General features: G+C 40.5%; 1 protein-coding gene across 1 annotated transcript; it reads left to right on the top strand.

Moving 5' to 3' along the window:
• The first annotated feature begins 1,625 nt into the window (after positions 1–1,625).
• LOC113171068 (cytochrome b5 reductase 4-like) lies at positions 1,626–9,919 on the top strand. Its single transcript, XM_026373443.1, has 15 exons — positions 1,626–2,098; positions 2,373–2,526; positions 3,197–3,297; positions 3,381–3,465; positions 4,784–4,865; positions 4,945–5,002; positions 6,485–6,578; positions 6,737–6,769; positions 6,867–6,989; positions 7,145–7,285; positions 7,800–7,946; positions 8,271–8,421; positions 8,590–8,676; positions 9,008–9,169; positions 9,434–9,919. The coding sequence occupies exons 1-15, from the start codon at positions 2,015–2,017 to the stop codon at positions 9,486–9,488; spliced, it is 1,557 nt and encodes a 518-aa protein (XP_026229228.1). The 5' UTR covers positions 1,626–2,014; the 3' UTR covers positions 9,489–9,919.
• The last annotated feature ends 5,921 nt before the right edge of the window (positions 9,920–15,840 follow it).

The following is a 15,840-nucleotide window of genomic DNA, read 5'->3' as shown; positions in this document are numbered from 1 at the left end:
TCACTGTCAAATATATCCCTGTGCATGTGTGTGTGTGTGTGTGTAAGCTTGTCTGTGCTCATGTTTCCATGTTAGAAAAGACAACAAACCAGCACCTAAATCTTGAAGAAAAAATGTTTAATATTTATAATTTTGATATTTGCTGCCATCTTCAGGATGCAGCACAGAACAACATGAGGCACTGCCTGCCCATGTTTCATGTGAACCCTTTTTGATCTCCATGTGATCAGGGTAACTGTGGCAGCAATTTCAGCAAACCATAAACTAAGATACTATGGTCAACAACAATTATTAATTATTAATTATTAATAATTAAACAGTAAGAATGAGTATTATATCAGTAGTTTCATTCATATATGTATTTGTGTGAAATAAAGGGTTATGACTGGATGAATGAATCAACACCCTGCATCATCTCATGGTTTAAGTATGGAGGTATTTTTGCAACAACTATTGCTATTTGTAAATGTGTGTGCAGTAAAATGTGAAATGAAATATATTAATATAACACGACATAACTTTGAGCCTTGTGCTGGTCAGTGAGCAGCAGTAAAAAACATTGAGAGCTATGTATATAAATATAACTCTATTAAACTTTTGCAATTTCTCATTTATTGTAATTTCATAATGACTGTGCAGAGTGTGGCCGAGTGCAGCAGAAAGATGAAGGGCATACTGCAGCTGTGTGACTGCAGCTGCTACACTTTTATATTTTTACATTGTTGTCTCGAACACTATTCATCCATGAGTATTTTTATTTGATTGATTTTTAGATAATATAAGCAGATATATAAATATAGTTGCTGCGTTTCTATTTTGCTGCACATAACTTGTAGAACAAATTGGACCAAGAGGAAGATATCTAATTCACATTGACCTCTTTCTTTTTTGTTTCTACTTCGGTGTGATCAAGCAGGAAATGTGTCCAGCTGTCAGCCTTTCTAAGACACAAAAGAGAATGTTAGCTATGTTAACTTGTAAGTAAAGGATGTAGAAAATGTAATCCAACATTGCTTACTGGAATGGTACCGCTATTGACAAATTAAAATATTTGACTTTAAAAAAATCTATGAAATGTTTGTTCCTGAAAGAATCTTGGTCTGAGATCATCACAAAGGATCTGCTCAGTCAGGACATGGACTTTTATTTTGAAGTCAGAGAACTCTTGTCCTTAAATCCTCTTAGGAGATTAGCCTAGAGACAAGTGAGACATATGTTGTGCTGTGCACTAACTAAATACTAAATCAAAGTAGAGTGACAACCTATCATGTTTTTACAATGTCAGATGAGAGCCAGAGAGATTCAGAAGAGGATGACAATGACAGTGAACCTGGATCCATCGAAGAAAATCGATCATCTTCTACCACTTTTTTCAACAACTTCATTTCAGGTGGGTCCTTTTTAATGTTAGTTTAAATTCAGTATGTGGGATCAGTCACAGATGATGTCACTGCAGCTTTGCAGATACCTGGGAACTGACAGAGCTGTATAGCAGCCATTATTACTGACCTGTCAAATATCTGTAATGATAAAATCATAACATATAAGAAAGTGATATTATTTTACAACTTTGTAAAACGAACTCAAACACTAGAGGGCAGTGATTGTCGCAACTTGATGACGTGATTTGTTGACGTTGACGTCAGAGTTAGTGACAAGTACTGTAGTCTCGATGGTGTCGGAGGCTCGCGATTAACCACTGACTACTACTGAATTTGCCTCTGAATTATTATGTTAGTAATGGAAAATTAAACTTTAAGGAAAATTTAATGTGACTATACATAATTTGATATTAACACGGTAGTACTCACTGTCTTGTTAGCCTAGCTTAGATTAGCATCCTAGCTAACTAAGCACTATTGCTCAACACAGCTTTGAAAGAGATGTGTCACAGGTGTCACAGCAAAAGAGGAACTTGTCCCATTAACACGTAGCAGCCAGTGAGAATACAAAGGTGTTCTGTGACTGACTAGGTTTGCTTCGAAACTTGGGCTGCATCCGAAGCGTCCACAACATGTTGAACATACCGACTCAGTCCTTTCCAGCGCCGAGCTCCCAGCAGCGGGTCTCTCCGTCCGGACAGTCCGGGAGGAACAAGGTAACACCCCGAACTCTTTCCCATAGCTGGACATGTTTCTCAGCAAGGCAAACATGTAACAAGGACGATAATGACTAAACACCTTTTCAATGCGACATCTAGAACATTACAGTCAACATATAGAGGGAGTCAAAAGTAATCCAGACTTAACTGTCATGTTAGCCTCTGTAGATGGTCCTGATGCTGTTGTGTTTTAGACTAGTCTTCACTCATCTGCAGAAAATAATAAGTGACCTGTTTGTCTTCTGTTCATGACACTGCTTTGCTGCATTAGGTGGCCTTAAAGCCTGGACACAGTTTAATGGACTGGATCCGATTTTCTAAGAGTGGAAAAGATCTGACTGGGCTCAGAGGACGGCTGATTGAAGTTACCCAGGAAGAGCTGCAAAAACACAACACAAGAGAAGACTGCTGGACCTGCATACGAGGTGAGCCTGCATGGTGTCACACATGGTGACAAGTTACTGAGTAGTTATGCCATTATCAATAAACCTCAATCCACCAAAAGCATAAAAGCCAAAGTCATAGGGTACAAGCTTTTCTTTTTTCCTTCACGCTGTCACAGAGAGGTATTTCCTTGTTTAACCAGTCTTTTTTTGTAAACTGGAACTAGGGTTGCCCACAAACTCACCACAACTTTGCATGTAGGGTCAAAGCCCATGATGGCGTACTAGTTGCTATTGGGAGATCTGACAGTTGTAACCCATAACCTATTACTTTTACCAGCTTGGTGTTATGTTATGCTGCTTTACCAGCATTAATGCTGTTTTATCCACATGATGATAATAACAAAGACTGTCAAATGCTTTACTCTCAAAGTTTAATACTCAAATGACAGCTGATTGTGTTTTCAACAACTGTTATTTATTAGTATTTAATATTCACTGCTTAAAAAATTAAAGGAACACTTTGAAAACACTTCAGATTTCAATGGGGGAAAAATATCATGCTGGATATTTATACTGATATGGACTGGGTGATGTGTTAGGAGGTATTACCACGTGCTACCAGTAGCAAATGCAAAACAACAAATAACAAGAATAAGAAGTGTTACTTTCATTTTTTTGAGCAGTGTTTTTTTTCTCTGTATGATTTTAGGGATGGTTTACAACGTGACCCCCTACATGGACTACCACCCTGGTGGAGAAGAGGAGCTCATGAAGGCAGCTGGGATAGACGGTACTGATCTGTTTGACCAGGTACATCAAGTTGATGTAGTTGTGTAAGATGTTTAATATGAACATGGGCAACTTGGTGGTAACATGCGCGTGTTTTTGCACAGGTTCATCGTTGGGTAAACTATGAGTCCATGTTGAAAGAGTGCCTGGTAGGCAGGATGGCTACTAAGATCACCACAGCTGTTAAAGGTACAAACACACACACACAACCTGAGTCAGGTTGGGTTGAAATTTCCCTCATTCTAATTGGGTACCATTGTCTCTGCTTTCAGTACAGCGGGTTTGGAGTGTGCCAGTATGTATATTAAATCTATTTGTTCTGAGTAGAGAAGACGTCAGCTAAGAGAGAATATAAACTGTGAACTTCATAGCTCAAGTCTGGGGAGTTTTGTTCTGATGAGGGAATTGAAAGAGATTAATTTAAGAAAATGTGTCACCAACTAAATGTCTGCTATTAAATTTTTTAAATTCAGTGATATTAAATATGTAATGTCTTATCATTTACATTTACATTTAGTCATTTAGCAGACGCTTTTATCCAAAGTGACTTTCAAGTGAGGAACAAGGCAAGCAAACAAAATCTAAGTCAAGAAGAAACAACATCAAAGCAAAGTGCTATCAAAAAAGTGTTTCTATTTCAAGAGATGTGAGTACAAAAGAGCAGAAAAGTGTGTGGTGCTGGTACCACCAGACAACGTACACTGGTTGAGCGCAGTGGGCGGCAGGGGATGTAGCCTTGAATGATAAGATGGAGCTGTAGAGTAGAGTAGAGTAGAGCTGTAGAGGTCAGTCGGTCATCAATGATGACCCTCAGGTTTCTGGCCGTCTTAACGGGGACTCTTATCACTAGACAATGTTTTAATGTCGGTGCATAAATTGGCTAATTTCTATAACTTTACTCTTTTCTACTGTGACTACATGTTCATTGATCAAATTAGCGCATCAGACAACAAGCATTTGTGTTCTCTGTGTGCAGATATATTTGGGTCTTGCTGTTCTTGGGTTGCCCACAGATCAAGCCTCTGTTTTTTGAAATTGTATTTATGTACATCAAGTACTTGTGTGCATTTCTTTTTTAAAAAAGAAGTCTTGATCAGTACTTATTATTCATGTTAAACAAATATTAATGTAAAACAAAACAGATACAGTTTGATACATTGTTATTGGATTATTTAATTTTTCACATATTGATATTGGCATTTGTTGGGCTATAGTTAATACATACTGTATCTTAAATATCATTATCTACTAATATGCCTTTTGTATGTAATCAGTGTTATTCCTGTTTTTAAGAAGTGTCAGGCTGCAAGGACCCTGTTTATGGGTCCCGCAACAAAGTCAGTCAAAGAAATAAACTAATCTTCTCAAACCAGTAACTTTCAGCAATATCTCTCAATATTGGCCTTAAATTGATTGATTAATTTGCGTGATTAGCAAACGTTTCATCTGTTGTCTAGCCCTAATTTGAAGTCTGGACTGTATTTATGTTTTCTATTTTTCTTCTCAGCTATCATACCTCCTCCACCACCAACTGACCCTGCCCACTCTACCTCAGTGACTCTTCCTCCAGACAAAGACTCCCGGCCACGGTACAGAATATAGTAGATCTAAAACTTACTTTATACAAGCAATGACATTATAATTAACTGTTTCCTTTTGTTGGTGTAGGTATGATTGGTTCCAAACTGATGGGACTGTTCATCTGGTCGTTTATGCGAAAAGAAAGGTAATTTTGCATACACACACTGGGAGAGGCATGAAAGGTTCATTAAGCCTGCAGATGCTGGTTTATTCTTGTTGGTTTCTACTGGCTGTTTCCCTGTTCTCATCTACTATCATCTACTATTGGGACAGTTTACTTGAGCTTTCTGTTTTACTTTAACCAACAGCAGTAGCAGACAGAGGTGACAAAGAAATAAATAGCATGTAGTAGGATTATTGTATTTTCTACATTATTTTAAATCTAGCACTCAGTGAATGGTCATTGTTTCTCTCTCCACTTTCCACTCACCCCAACCTGTTGAGGCTGATGACCGCCCAGCCTGGGTCGGGTTCTGCTGGATGTTCCTTCTGTTAAAGGGAGTTTTTCCTCTTCACTGTTGCTTGTGCTACTCAAGGGGGATTTGGTGGGTTTCCTGTATATGTTTTCCACATAATTCTGGAAGGTTACATTAAACATTACATTGTAAAATGCCTCGAGATGATTATTATTGTGATTAAGAATGAATTGAATTGAATAAACCAAAGAAAATAATATGTGGGGTCATGAAAATGACAAACAACGAAGACAGTACCTGCGATTTGTACTTCTAAAATGTGGGCACCATATGTTTTCTGTAAGCCATACAGGAAATCAGACAAGGTATTTGAGTATTAACTAATGATGTTGACTTGACTTGGCTAATCTTTTTGAAGACTAAAGGCGGTCCAACGAAAACAAAATTAGTGTGTGACCTTTTTTTTTATTTTTTATTTGGACAGGCAGTGTACTATCTGGGTGTTTCTGCTTCTCTTGCTTGCATGGCACAGTGTCAGCTAATACCTTGAGCTTGCAGCTCCTTGTTTTTAACTAAGCTAATTCACTGGTCTTAACACTCTGAAGCCTTTGTAAACAGTATTTGTGAATCTGTTGATATTCAACATGAATACTGATCATATAAACCAGGTTAATGACCTGGTTCTTAAAAATATAAAACCTGCAGAAAATCAGTTGGCAGTTTGTTGCTTGACTTTGTGTAAACGTGTGATTAAAAGAAATATAAATTAACATGTGCTATGATGATGGTGCCTGGTCTCTTAAGCACAACGTTCATTAATAAAATAAATTATGTAATGTTTCATGTAACCCAAAGATAGAGAGACAGTGTGGCCAACTTGCAACATTACTAGAATGGTACGTGATGCATCCTGTGAAATATTTTCATTAACAAGGTCTGCTACCATCCCTTGGTTATAAGGTGATAAACCTATATGCTCATATTCCTCCTGTAGTATATTCCAGGGCCTTTCCATGCCCTTGCTGCTACCTAACAAGCATCCAAAATGAAGCTCGGCTTGTGTTTCAGCGGACTGTCTGCCTGATCCTGATAATGGTTTTAAAGTCAAACTGAGAGCTTGTATCTTCACTGTTTTAGTATTGGAATATCAGTGAATCTCCTGGATCAGTAGTTGAAGATTACACATTCATGCCTGTTGTGTTTTCTGTCAGATCCCTAGCTCAGGCTGCACTGTTGTTGACCTTGTGGCAGGTGTTCTACGACTGGAGGTTCTCCTAGGGAAAATGTCCTATATGCTGCATTTACGTGAGTAGAGAGATGTATGGCTCTCCACTTTTTATTTAGCTGCTGTAAAGTTCACTTGCCTGCTTGTTTTATTTGCAGCTAGACATAAAGTCAGTGTACTAACAGTATCATTTCCCAATGATTTTGGTTGTATCAGTTTTGTTTTAATGCTCTTGCAGGTTTGGCTGATGAAGTTGAGACACACATTTCTGGTAGGACGACAGCACAACTTTAATTAAAAACGAGTCCACTAAAGGTGTAAAGTTCACTTGACCTGTTCTTAGTCTTACACTATCCTTTGTTCAACAGTTCACACAGCTTCCTCAGTGGGGAAGATCCAGGTCAGCATACGCAAGCAGGCTAAAGGGAAATGGCCAAGTCTTGGTGAACCGCTGGAATTCCACAATACATTTCTACGCAAAAAGGACAGAGGTGAAAACCAAGATATCACTTTACTGGAGATTTCTGAACTCCTATCCACTTGACTGTAGGCCTGAGTGTTAATGATACAACTTGTGTCACACCAGTTAAAATTCAACTGCAGCATTCCACTTTTTGAAGTCTTGCACTAATTGCCTTTTTTTCAGCTGTCTACTATCGGGATTGTGTCTTGTTGTCTAAGACTGAGGTGAACCATAACACATATGTGTTCAGATTGCAAGTCCCACATGGGACTGTGATGCATGTGCCTGTTGGAAAACACGTCTACCTCAAAACCTTCATTCAAGGTAAGAAGAATGAATTTAATGTACGTTACATTTGACCGAAATCTCTTCTGCTTGAGTAAAATATTGAAGCCCACACTTACCATTAGTATTGTTTTACTAAAATGAGAGAGGCGGTGTCAGAACACTCGGTTCTTCACAGCTTACAACGTACGAGGTTACACAGCTGTAGACCAGTCAGGGTGTGCATCCTGACCCCTGTAAAAACCAACTGCTGCTATTAGATCTGCTGAGATATATGGTGATCATTGTACTGATGTTGTCAATCAAACTTTCAAAGTGTGGGTGTAGATTGAGAAAAATATATGAAGCCTTAGTACTGAATCATCTAATTATGATGAGGAGTATGAAACAAGACTGGAGGGATAATTCTGAAGGGACCTAATAATTTCTCTTGCCACTTTAAAACATCAACACTTTCACAAGGAAGTTCTCTTTGTTCATTGAAGCACTTGTGAAGGGACAGAGTAAACCTAACTAAAGACATTTTATTTTATAATTTATTGTTTCTGTCCAGGCACTGAGGTAGTGAGGCCGTACACTCCAGTAGATCAGAACCTGGCAGGGGCCTCCAACCACTGCTCACAGGTATCAGACCTCTACCTCATGATTAAGGTCTACCCTGATGGAATGTTCACCCAACATCTCAACAACCTGCATGTCGGTGAGTCACAGCAAGTCTTTGTGTAAGGGTGCCATGTGAGGCGGCACACTTTCAGAATAAAAGATGTGGCTCAGGTTATCACTCACAACATAGGGGAAAACATTTCTCGGCATACAGTATTTCCATTTTACACAGCAGCGCATCTTTTATATACATTTAAAGATTGCATTCACTCTTTACTAAAGGCTCAACTAAATTTGGGAATATTTTATCAACTAAAAGCTAGAAAGTGAATATCATCAACCCCCCCTCCGCCCCCTTTCACAGTTCCATTTTTCTTCTCACAGCACTGAGTCATTTCTTTTGTCTGTCATTGTGCTCTAGGAGACCACATATCTGTTAGTGGTCCAGAGGGCACTTTCAGCATCCGCCCTCTTTGTGATGTCACACACCTCTACCTATTAGCAGCAGGCACAGGGTTCACACCCATGGCTCGTGTCATCCGGCTGGCTGTACAGGAAATGGACACCATCAGGTGGGAACTGTTAGAAGACTCAAATCCAGAAGGCAAAGCACTTAATGTGCATAAATACTGTATATATTCCTCTTTCTACTGTGTGTGTTGATGAAAAGACTCCTTATATTGTCTGTACAGGCTGATTAAAAATCAAAGGCATAATCCACAACATGTTTGTGTCTTCAGAGAAACCAAGCTGCTCTTTTTCAACCGACGGGAGGAGGACATTCTGTGGCGGGGTGAACTGGATGAGCTGGCTGCTAATAATGGCAGGTAAAGCTCAACATTTGTGTTTAAGGCCTACTAATCTTGTTCTGTCTTGTTTTTTGCTGTGTTTTCTATATTAGAGTTCTTATTATAGGACTGAGTCTGGTGAACGTCATATTGCCATTATTGTGGCCAGTGTTAATAAAATCATGAGATTGGTTATCAAGGAAATTAATAATAATATGATGATATATTATTAACTGTCATGAGCCAAACATTGGAATTATCATGTTACTATGTACAGTAACTATCTACATGACCACAATCCACTGCTCAAACAGAAACTGGTCATCTTTTGTTAGGGGTGTAGATAATGAGTGTGTGTGTTGTGTTTCAGGTTTCAGTTGGAGTACGTCCTCTCTGAGCCCTGTGAAAGCTGGACCGGCAGGAGGGGTCGGGTGGATGAGTCCATGCTCCAGGATTTCCTCAGCAAACCAGATGCATCCAAATGCTTTGTGTGTGTTTGTGGCCCTCCTGCCTTCACAGAACTAACAATGGGGTGTGTATTGTAATCTCTACTGCACCTTAATGCAGTTCTCTTAGTTCTCTGACTGAGTTGTCTTTATGATGCTCAGAAAAACAAATGTGTACATTGTTCCAGTTAATGAATGGTGACCAACACTGGGCTCGTCTGATATTCTGTGCTCCCTGCTCTGCTCCAATGAATTCCCTTCATTTCTCAGTATGTTAATTGTGTTAAGCACATGAGAGGGTAAAGCCAGTGACAGTGACCTTGATCCTCTCCTGTTTCTACATGTTTCAGCCTGTTGAAGCAGCAGGGCTTCAGTGACAAGGAGCTCCACGCCTTCCAGAGCTGATGGACTCAACCTCCCTCCCAGCTCCACCACACAAAGACTGCGTGTGCCTGTGAGTGAGTGAATGAGTGAAGCAGAGAAAAAGGTCATTTAGAAATGCTTGTGCTTGTGAGAATTGAAAGCAGCACTGTATGTCTATGCACCAAGAACCTGACGGCAAGCAAACAACACACAGCAGGTTTTCTATAAAGAAACTCACAAAATAAAGTGCAATAAGAAGAGAACTAAGTTGAAATGTTGTATGTTTGTAAAATAACAACAGTAAAATGTAATGAAACAAAGAGAAATGACTAGATTATGTTAATTGATGAAGTATATGCAATAGCTTATGGGCCCTCAACTGTGTTGCAGACACTTGTTACTATGTTACATGGAAGCAGTTTGATAAGAATATATAACCAAGTGAAATAAAATGCATTATGGTGAACCTTTAACTAGACCCCAATGATGTTTAGTCTTCTGTCCATTAAGATGTTTCATTAGTGCTTCTGATGCTGTTATAAAGGTCAGAGTTCCCTAGCTCTGACTGATAGTAATCTCTGACATGTCATTCCTACAGTAGGGCTCCTCTTCTTCCTAACCGTCGGAGTAGGGCCTACAATGCCAAATGTCACTTATTGCTCACATGCCACACGATTTTAAAAGAACCCTGCATGTGTAAAAAAGCAGCCAACTGGGATTCAACGTACATTTTTATTTTAGATCTTCACTGTACAGCTAAAACAAATGGTCTTGTCATTCCATTAGTTCCTCCACATTGTATGTCCTTCCACCATGCAGCAAACACTTACCCAATCCTCTGATTGCTAATTATAGCTCATTACTCAATGGTCTTATTTTATTTATTATCATATGTCTCAGTGTCAAGCTTAACGTAAAGCACTTGGTACTTAGTGGTATTAACGAATTGAGTGCAGTTGTAAAGAATAGCTGGTTAGAAGTCCTCTTCTAATGTAGAGAGAGCATTTTAACAAGGAATACTGGATCAAATTTGTCCATTTTGCTCTTGGTGTATATTACATAAATACTAAACACTATCCCTATGTGTGGCTGAGACCAGAAGAATACTGCTTGACTTCGACTGGCTGTACAGGAAATTGACACCATCAGGTAGAAACTGGTACGAGACTCAAATCCTGAGGCAAAGCACAAGATGTCTGTAAATACTGTATGTGCGCATGAAGTATTATTAATCTTTTATTGCATTTCACACTGTCCCAGCAGCATTAACACACTGGTGAAACTGAAGTGGAGAACGTGTGTTATACAGTCCAGCAATTCCTAACAAACCAACCATCTTTGCTCTAACTGTGTTATATTAACACAGTTGCTAGGACTTGGTGACTAGCCACTCTGTTTTCCCATTGTACTTTTGTACTTTGAAAGGTGTATTTGTGCTGCTTACTAAGAATAGAAAATGTTCCTACAGAGGGATAGAGACAAAAAAAAATGTCCTCTGATATAAAAAAGGCTATTGAACAAAACTCAGCTCCTGCCAGAGATGCTGAATCACACACAGAGTAAATGAGACCTCAGGTTCAGTCGTCTGCTCTCAGGTTGCAGCCAGTGTTAATAAAGCCAGTTATATTTCTGCCAACCATAACGGCAGCTCTCCAGGCAAGAAGACGGCATTGGTGAAAGGAGCTTGATGACTGGAAGGAAAACTGTCTCACTGTAAGACATCGGCAGACGTAGAAGAATCTGGTGTTACACTGGCTGCTCTGTTGACTATTCTTTAAGGTGGAACTTATCCGTGGTTTGATAAATGCAGTACTGCCTCTAATGACCAGTAGAACATGTATCTGAATGTGACTCCAACACATTTACTGACCTGCAGCACACAGAGGCGTACACATTTAGTAATATCGTAGTTTCTTTAATCTGCTAGATGTCTCTGTTAACCTTCTGTTAACGGCGTCATTGCTCACAGGGGCTGCTCTCATACACACTATATCAATGTGTAGGACCATTATTAGGATTTGAGTAAATAGTGATTGTGTTCCATAACAACAACATTCAGCCAGTTTATTTCATATAAATCCTGTTATCAAAGCCCCACTTCTAACTACCTACTTACTTTTTTAACGTTTTCTTAAGAGATGACAGAAGCTCTACTATGGTATGACAAGTCTAAATAAAGATGTGGTTCCTTCTGTGACTGTTGTTCATCTCCTATTTTTTTTACTTCTATAATAGGTCACTAATACAGAGCACTGTTTTTAACAAACCATCCGTGGGACTGATCAGGTTCAAATAATATAAATACTCTATATGAATACTATAATACACTCTTGAAATGATTACATAAAGATATGTAAAGATCTTGGTTATTTAACTAACCCTCAACGAATGATAGAAATGTAGCTCTGGTGTGACAGAATTACAGAAGCTCTAAATCATCTAGGATCCCAACTGTTCACAAGTGACCTTCCAGAAGGTGCTGTTTTAATAGAACTCAGCACTAAAATTTAACCTCCCCTCAGATATTTCAGTGGTGTGGTCCTTCCCTTCATCCATATACTGAGTAGAATTCCCAACAAATTCTAGTTTTCTCATCATCAACTGTAACTGAACAGTAAAGTCTCATTTGAATCTTGTTTTTATTAATGCCCTCCTGGTCTACTTCTGCATCACGTTCTTCAGGATCTTCCCCAGTGGACGCCGATCTTTTTCCTCAATGGTCTTCTTCCACAGCTTCATGAAGTCTCCGTGCTGGACCAGGTCCTGGAGGATGGCATGTCCATGGGTCCTGCATAGATAATCATTTCATGTTCAGTACTTCAGTGCCAAAGCGTGAAGATTAAAGAAAGACAATATCACACTAACCAGGCACTCTCAGATCGAACCATGTGAACTAAATGCAGTGATAACTGACCTGACTTCAGCGGCGGCGTCTAGAGACATCTTACTGACAGCAGTGAGGAACCGCTTGGTGAAGCTCTTCCCTGCTGTCAGGATGGCATCTGCTCCCAGTTTGTCAGCCAGCAGGTGAAGCTGCTGAGCTGTGCTGGCTCTCACTGCTGTGCTCAAGTGGCTGCGAAAAGACAAACAAACCAACCAATCCACCCACACAGATTCATTTCACAGCGTTTCCTTAGATTCCTGCTGCTGTGGACTTACCACAGGCCTGTGTTCAGCAGAGCATTCAGAACTCGGCCCGGACTGCAACAAAGCACCATCGCTTCCAGGGCCGCGTTGGCCTGCTGCTGGATGAAGGCATTTGCAGACGACTGAGCGATCTTCAGCAGCAGGGCATGGCTTGACCTCTCTGCCTGAGGGTCCATGTTCTTCTGCAGGTACATGTAAAGACAAACGAGGGTGTGCATCGCCGTGCAGGCTACTGAGGAGCGCAGGCTTTTAACCTTGAGTGGAGAAGCAAGCATCACAAATTGGTGGAGGTCATAGCTGTGACATCGATGTGTTCGCACGCACTGTCAAATGTTAGCATGAAGAGAAAGACAGGCTTCAGTACCTCCACTGTCACAGCCAGACACACGTCATGAAGTTTAGCCGTCAGCGTGTCTGGATGGTGCTGCGCCAGAGCTTGAACGCCTCGCAGTCCTTCTAACTTCTTCTCCCTGTGTGGTGGTGGTGGCTGGTTAGCTTAAACATTTCTAGTAGCACAAGAACTTTTACTTTTAACAATGCAGGCGTCTGCACATGAAGCATCTCTGTCTCTACTGTGTCCTACCATTCTTTTGCTCTGAGCAGTTTTAGGCAGTGAGTCAGACTGTCCACAGGGTCCCACAGCGGCTGCAGCCTCTCTGGGGTCTGATTGTCTGTTCTGTCAGCGGTACATGCATCTTCTGTCTTCCTGCTTCTGTTGACGATCTTTGCAGGGCGCAGGTTCGTACTGCGAGGCGTTTCTCTCCTCCTGAGCTGGGAAGGTTTTGGAGGAGGCGCTGGGGTGACTGGTACTACTGTGTGGGTCTTTCCAGTACCTGGGGGTGAAGGTAAATGGGCCAGAGAGTTTCCATAGAAGTGCTTCAGTCCTTCTCTGATTGCCTCCACCTGATGACTCGCTGTCTGGAGTCTGATTCCGCCAGCAACTTCTTTGTCTGCTTACATTTAAAACCAAATATTCATCAGTTACAGTAACATACATTGAAACCCTCCAGACTGAGTCTGAACAGTGATTCCTTTTTGTTCGGTGCACCTTTACACCATGTTGTGATTAAGTATTTTAGATGGTTTCATATCTACTTTTAGTTTGGTTAAACTTTTGAATTTACTCCGGCTATTGTACCAACATTCATGTCTCCACAATCACACTGTAACTTAACCTTTGACCTACAGCAGTACTGACCTTGTCCACTGAGGTTCACCAACATCACCGGGATCCGGGACAGTCTTCTCCTGGGCTGTGAAGCTGAGGGTAGAGGGGGGACCTCGTGCCAGTTCATCTTGAGATTCTCCTTCACATAATGTGTTTTCTGTTTCTGCTGGTGCCTCGGAGTCCAGGACGTCCAGTTGTTGCAGAATGATTCAGAAGTGTGTCTGGGACCAGTTGGGAGCCGATGAGGGTGAGGTCCCTGCTGGCCGCAGAGTCCTAGTCTTGCCAGTACAGCATTGTTGCGTGCTTTCTCTGAACCACACACCCTCTCTGTCTGACAGATCAGAGTCTTCCTCTTAGTCTCCTGGAGGTCTCGGATCCTGGACTGACTGCTGAGGACTTCAGGACTTTCTTGTCTCCAGTTTCTCTCAATAGTCTGTGATTAATAAAAAAAAAGAGTCATTGAATTATTGGAGTTGCCAGTATTTCCTGATTAGTTGGACACTTTGTTAAAGTGACTGAAACAAAGCAGCTGGTTAGTGTAGTGGTAACATCACCGCCTCCCAAGTAGGAGACTGGGGTTCAAATTCCAGCTGTGGTCTACCTCCAGTAGTGGTCCTTAGGCAAGACCACGCTGCGCTGCCTACCCTTGTAACTTGTACTGACTTGTAAGTCGCTTTGGAGAAAAGCGTCTGCTAAAGGTAAATGTAAACAAAACAACATATTCCACTTAAGTAAGTTGAACTTAATCAACTTGAATATTGATCTATTAAGTAGGATAGTGCAACATGTTTTTTCCGTGCACCATCCAGGTGACTTCATGTCGTGCTCCATGATTGGCTCCAGTGACTCGTGTTTCAGGTTCTTGGCTCCTCATGACTCTCAGGTCTCTCTCTCTGGGATCAGGCCTGTGTTTTACATATCTAATAGCTAATAGCAGGCTACCTGTTGCTGTGTAAACAATGCTGTTTCCATGGTACAATGCAGTTGTACTTACATGATCATCTTCATCTTCTTCCTCTGACATCCTCGACCTCTTTCTCCAGAATCCACAGATCATCTTTGAATACATGCGTCTCACTGGACTTGACCTCAGACAAGTCTTAAATCACTAATTCAGATCAGTGTTTACCACTTTCTGTGGACGTCAGTGTGTTCCGATTGATTTTACAGTGAAATACATTAGAACTCAGTTAGTGTTCCAATTATGTATACAAACAGTTTTTGATTAAAAACAAATATTTCTGTGCAGAATATTTAAAAAAAAAATGTCTTCACTCTGCTCACAGTGTGTTTGCACCTTTATCAACGTTTTGTCATTTTTTACTCATCTTTTCTGGCTGCACTGTGAAAACAATCCCTTTTCTGTTGAATTAGCTCGACTATGCTGCTATTAAACATTTACATGCAATTTTTTCATAGATGAGAGCTGGTTCACCCTGACCATACAAGCTGTTGGTGGGTCAGTGCTAGTCTGGGAAGAGGGTCATTAGGTATTGGGATGAAATCTTTGGACCCATTGTCAGACGCTCATTAATCATTATATGAAAATAACACTGCTATATGATACTGCTATATTTTCTCAGACCGTAATGTAATTTCTTCTAAGGTTATGAGTTTTGTATTAATTACTGGGGGATCATCACTGTCTTCAGTAACTGTACTTTTTTCACTCTTCCAGGTCTGCCTGTGTGTCTTTGCCATCTTTCTGGTTTTTGTGCACCATTGGAGCTTTACATCCTGACTAAGCCACTGCTGTTCAGCTCAGCTCCCCGTTGTTTTATTAGCAATACATACAAGTAATGTCTTAATAAATAATAAAGATATAAAAGCTCAGACACAGGCAGCATCTGAGTAAAGTCCGATAAGTTACATTCAGACCACTTCATGCTCTTTGGGTCTGCTGTACTATTATATTGTTATCAGCATCAATTTGAGCTTCATCTACATCATGATGTGGACAGTTTAGTTTACGAACTCTATGTACTCTGCTCAAATATACGAAGCTGTGTGACCTCAGCTGTTGGTGTGCATGGCAGAGAATCAGGAGTCACAGAATGCAGCAGAAGTCATCCTGCAGAA

This window comes from Anabas testudineus, chromosome 16, assembly GCF_900324465.2.
Source record: "Anabas testudineus chromosome 16, fAnaTes1.2, whole genome shotgun sequence".
Lineage (NCBI taxonomy): Eukaryota > Metazoa > Chordata > Actinopteri > Anabantiformes > Anabantidae > Anabas > Anabas testudineus.
This window is presented reverse-complemented; position numbering and strand designations above follow the sequence as displayed.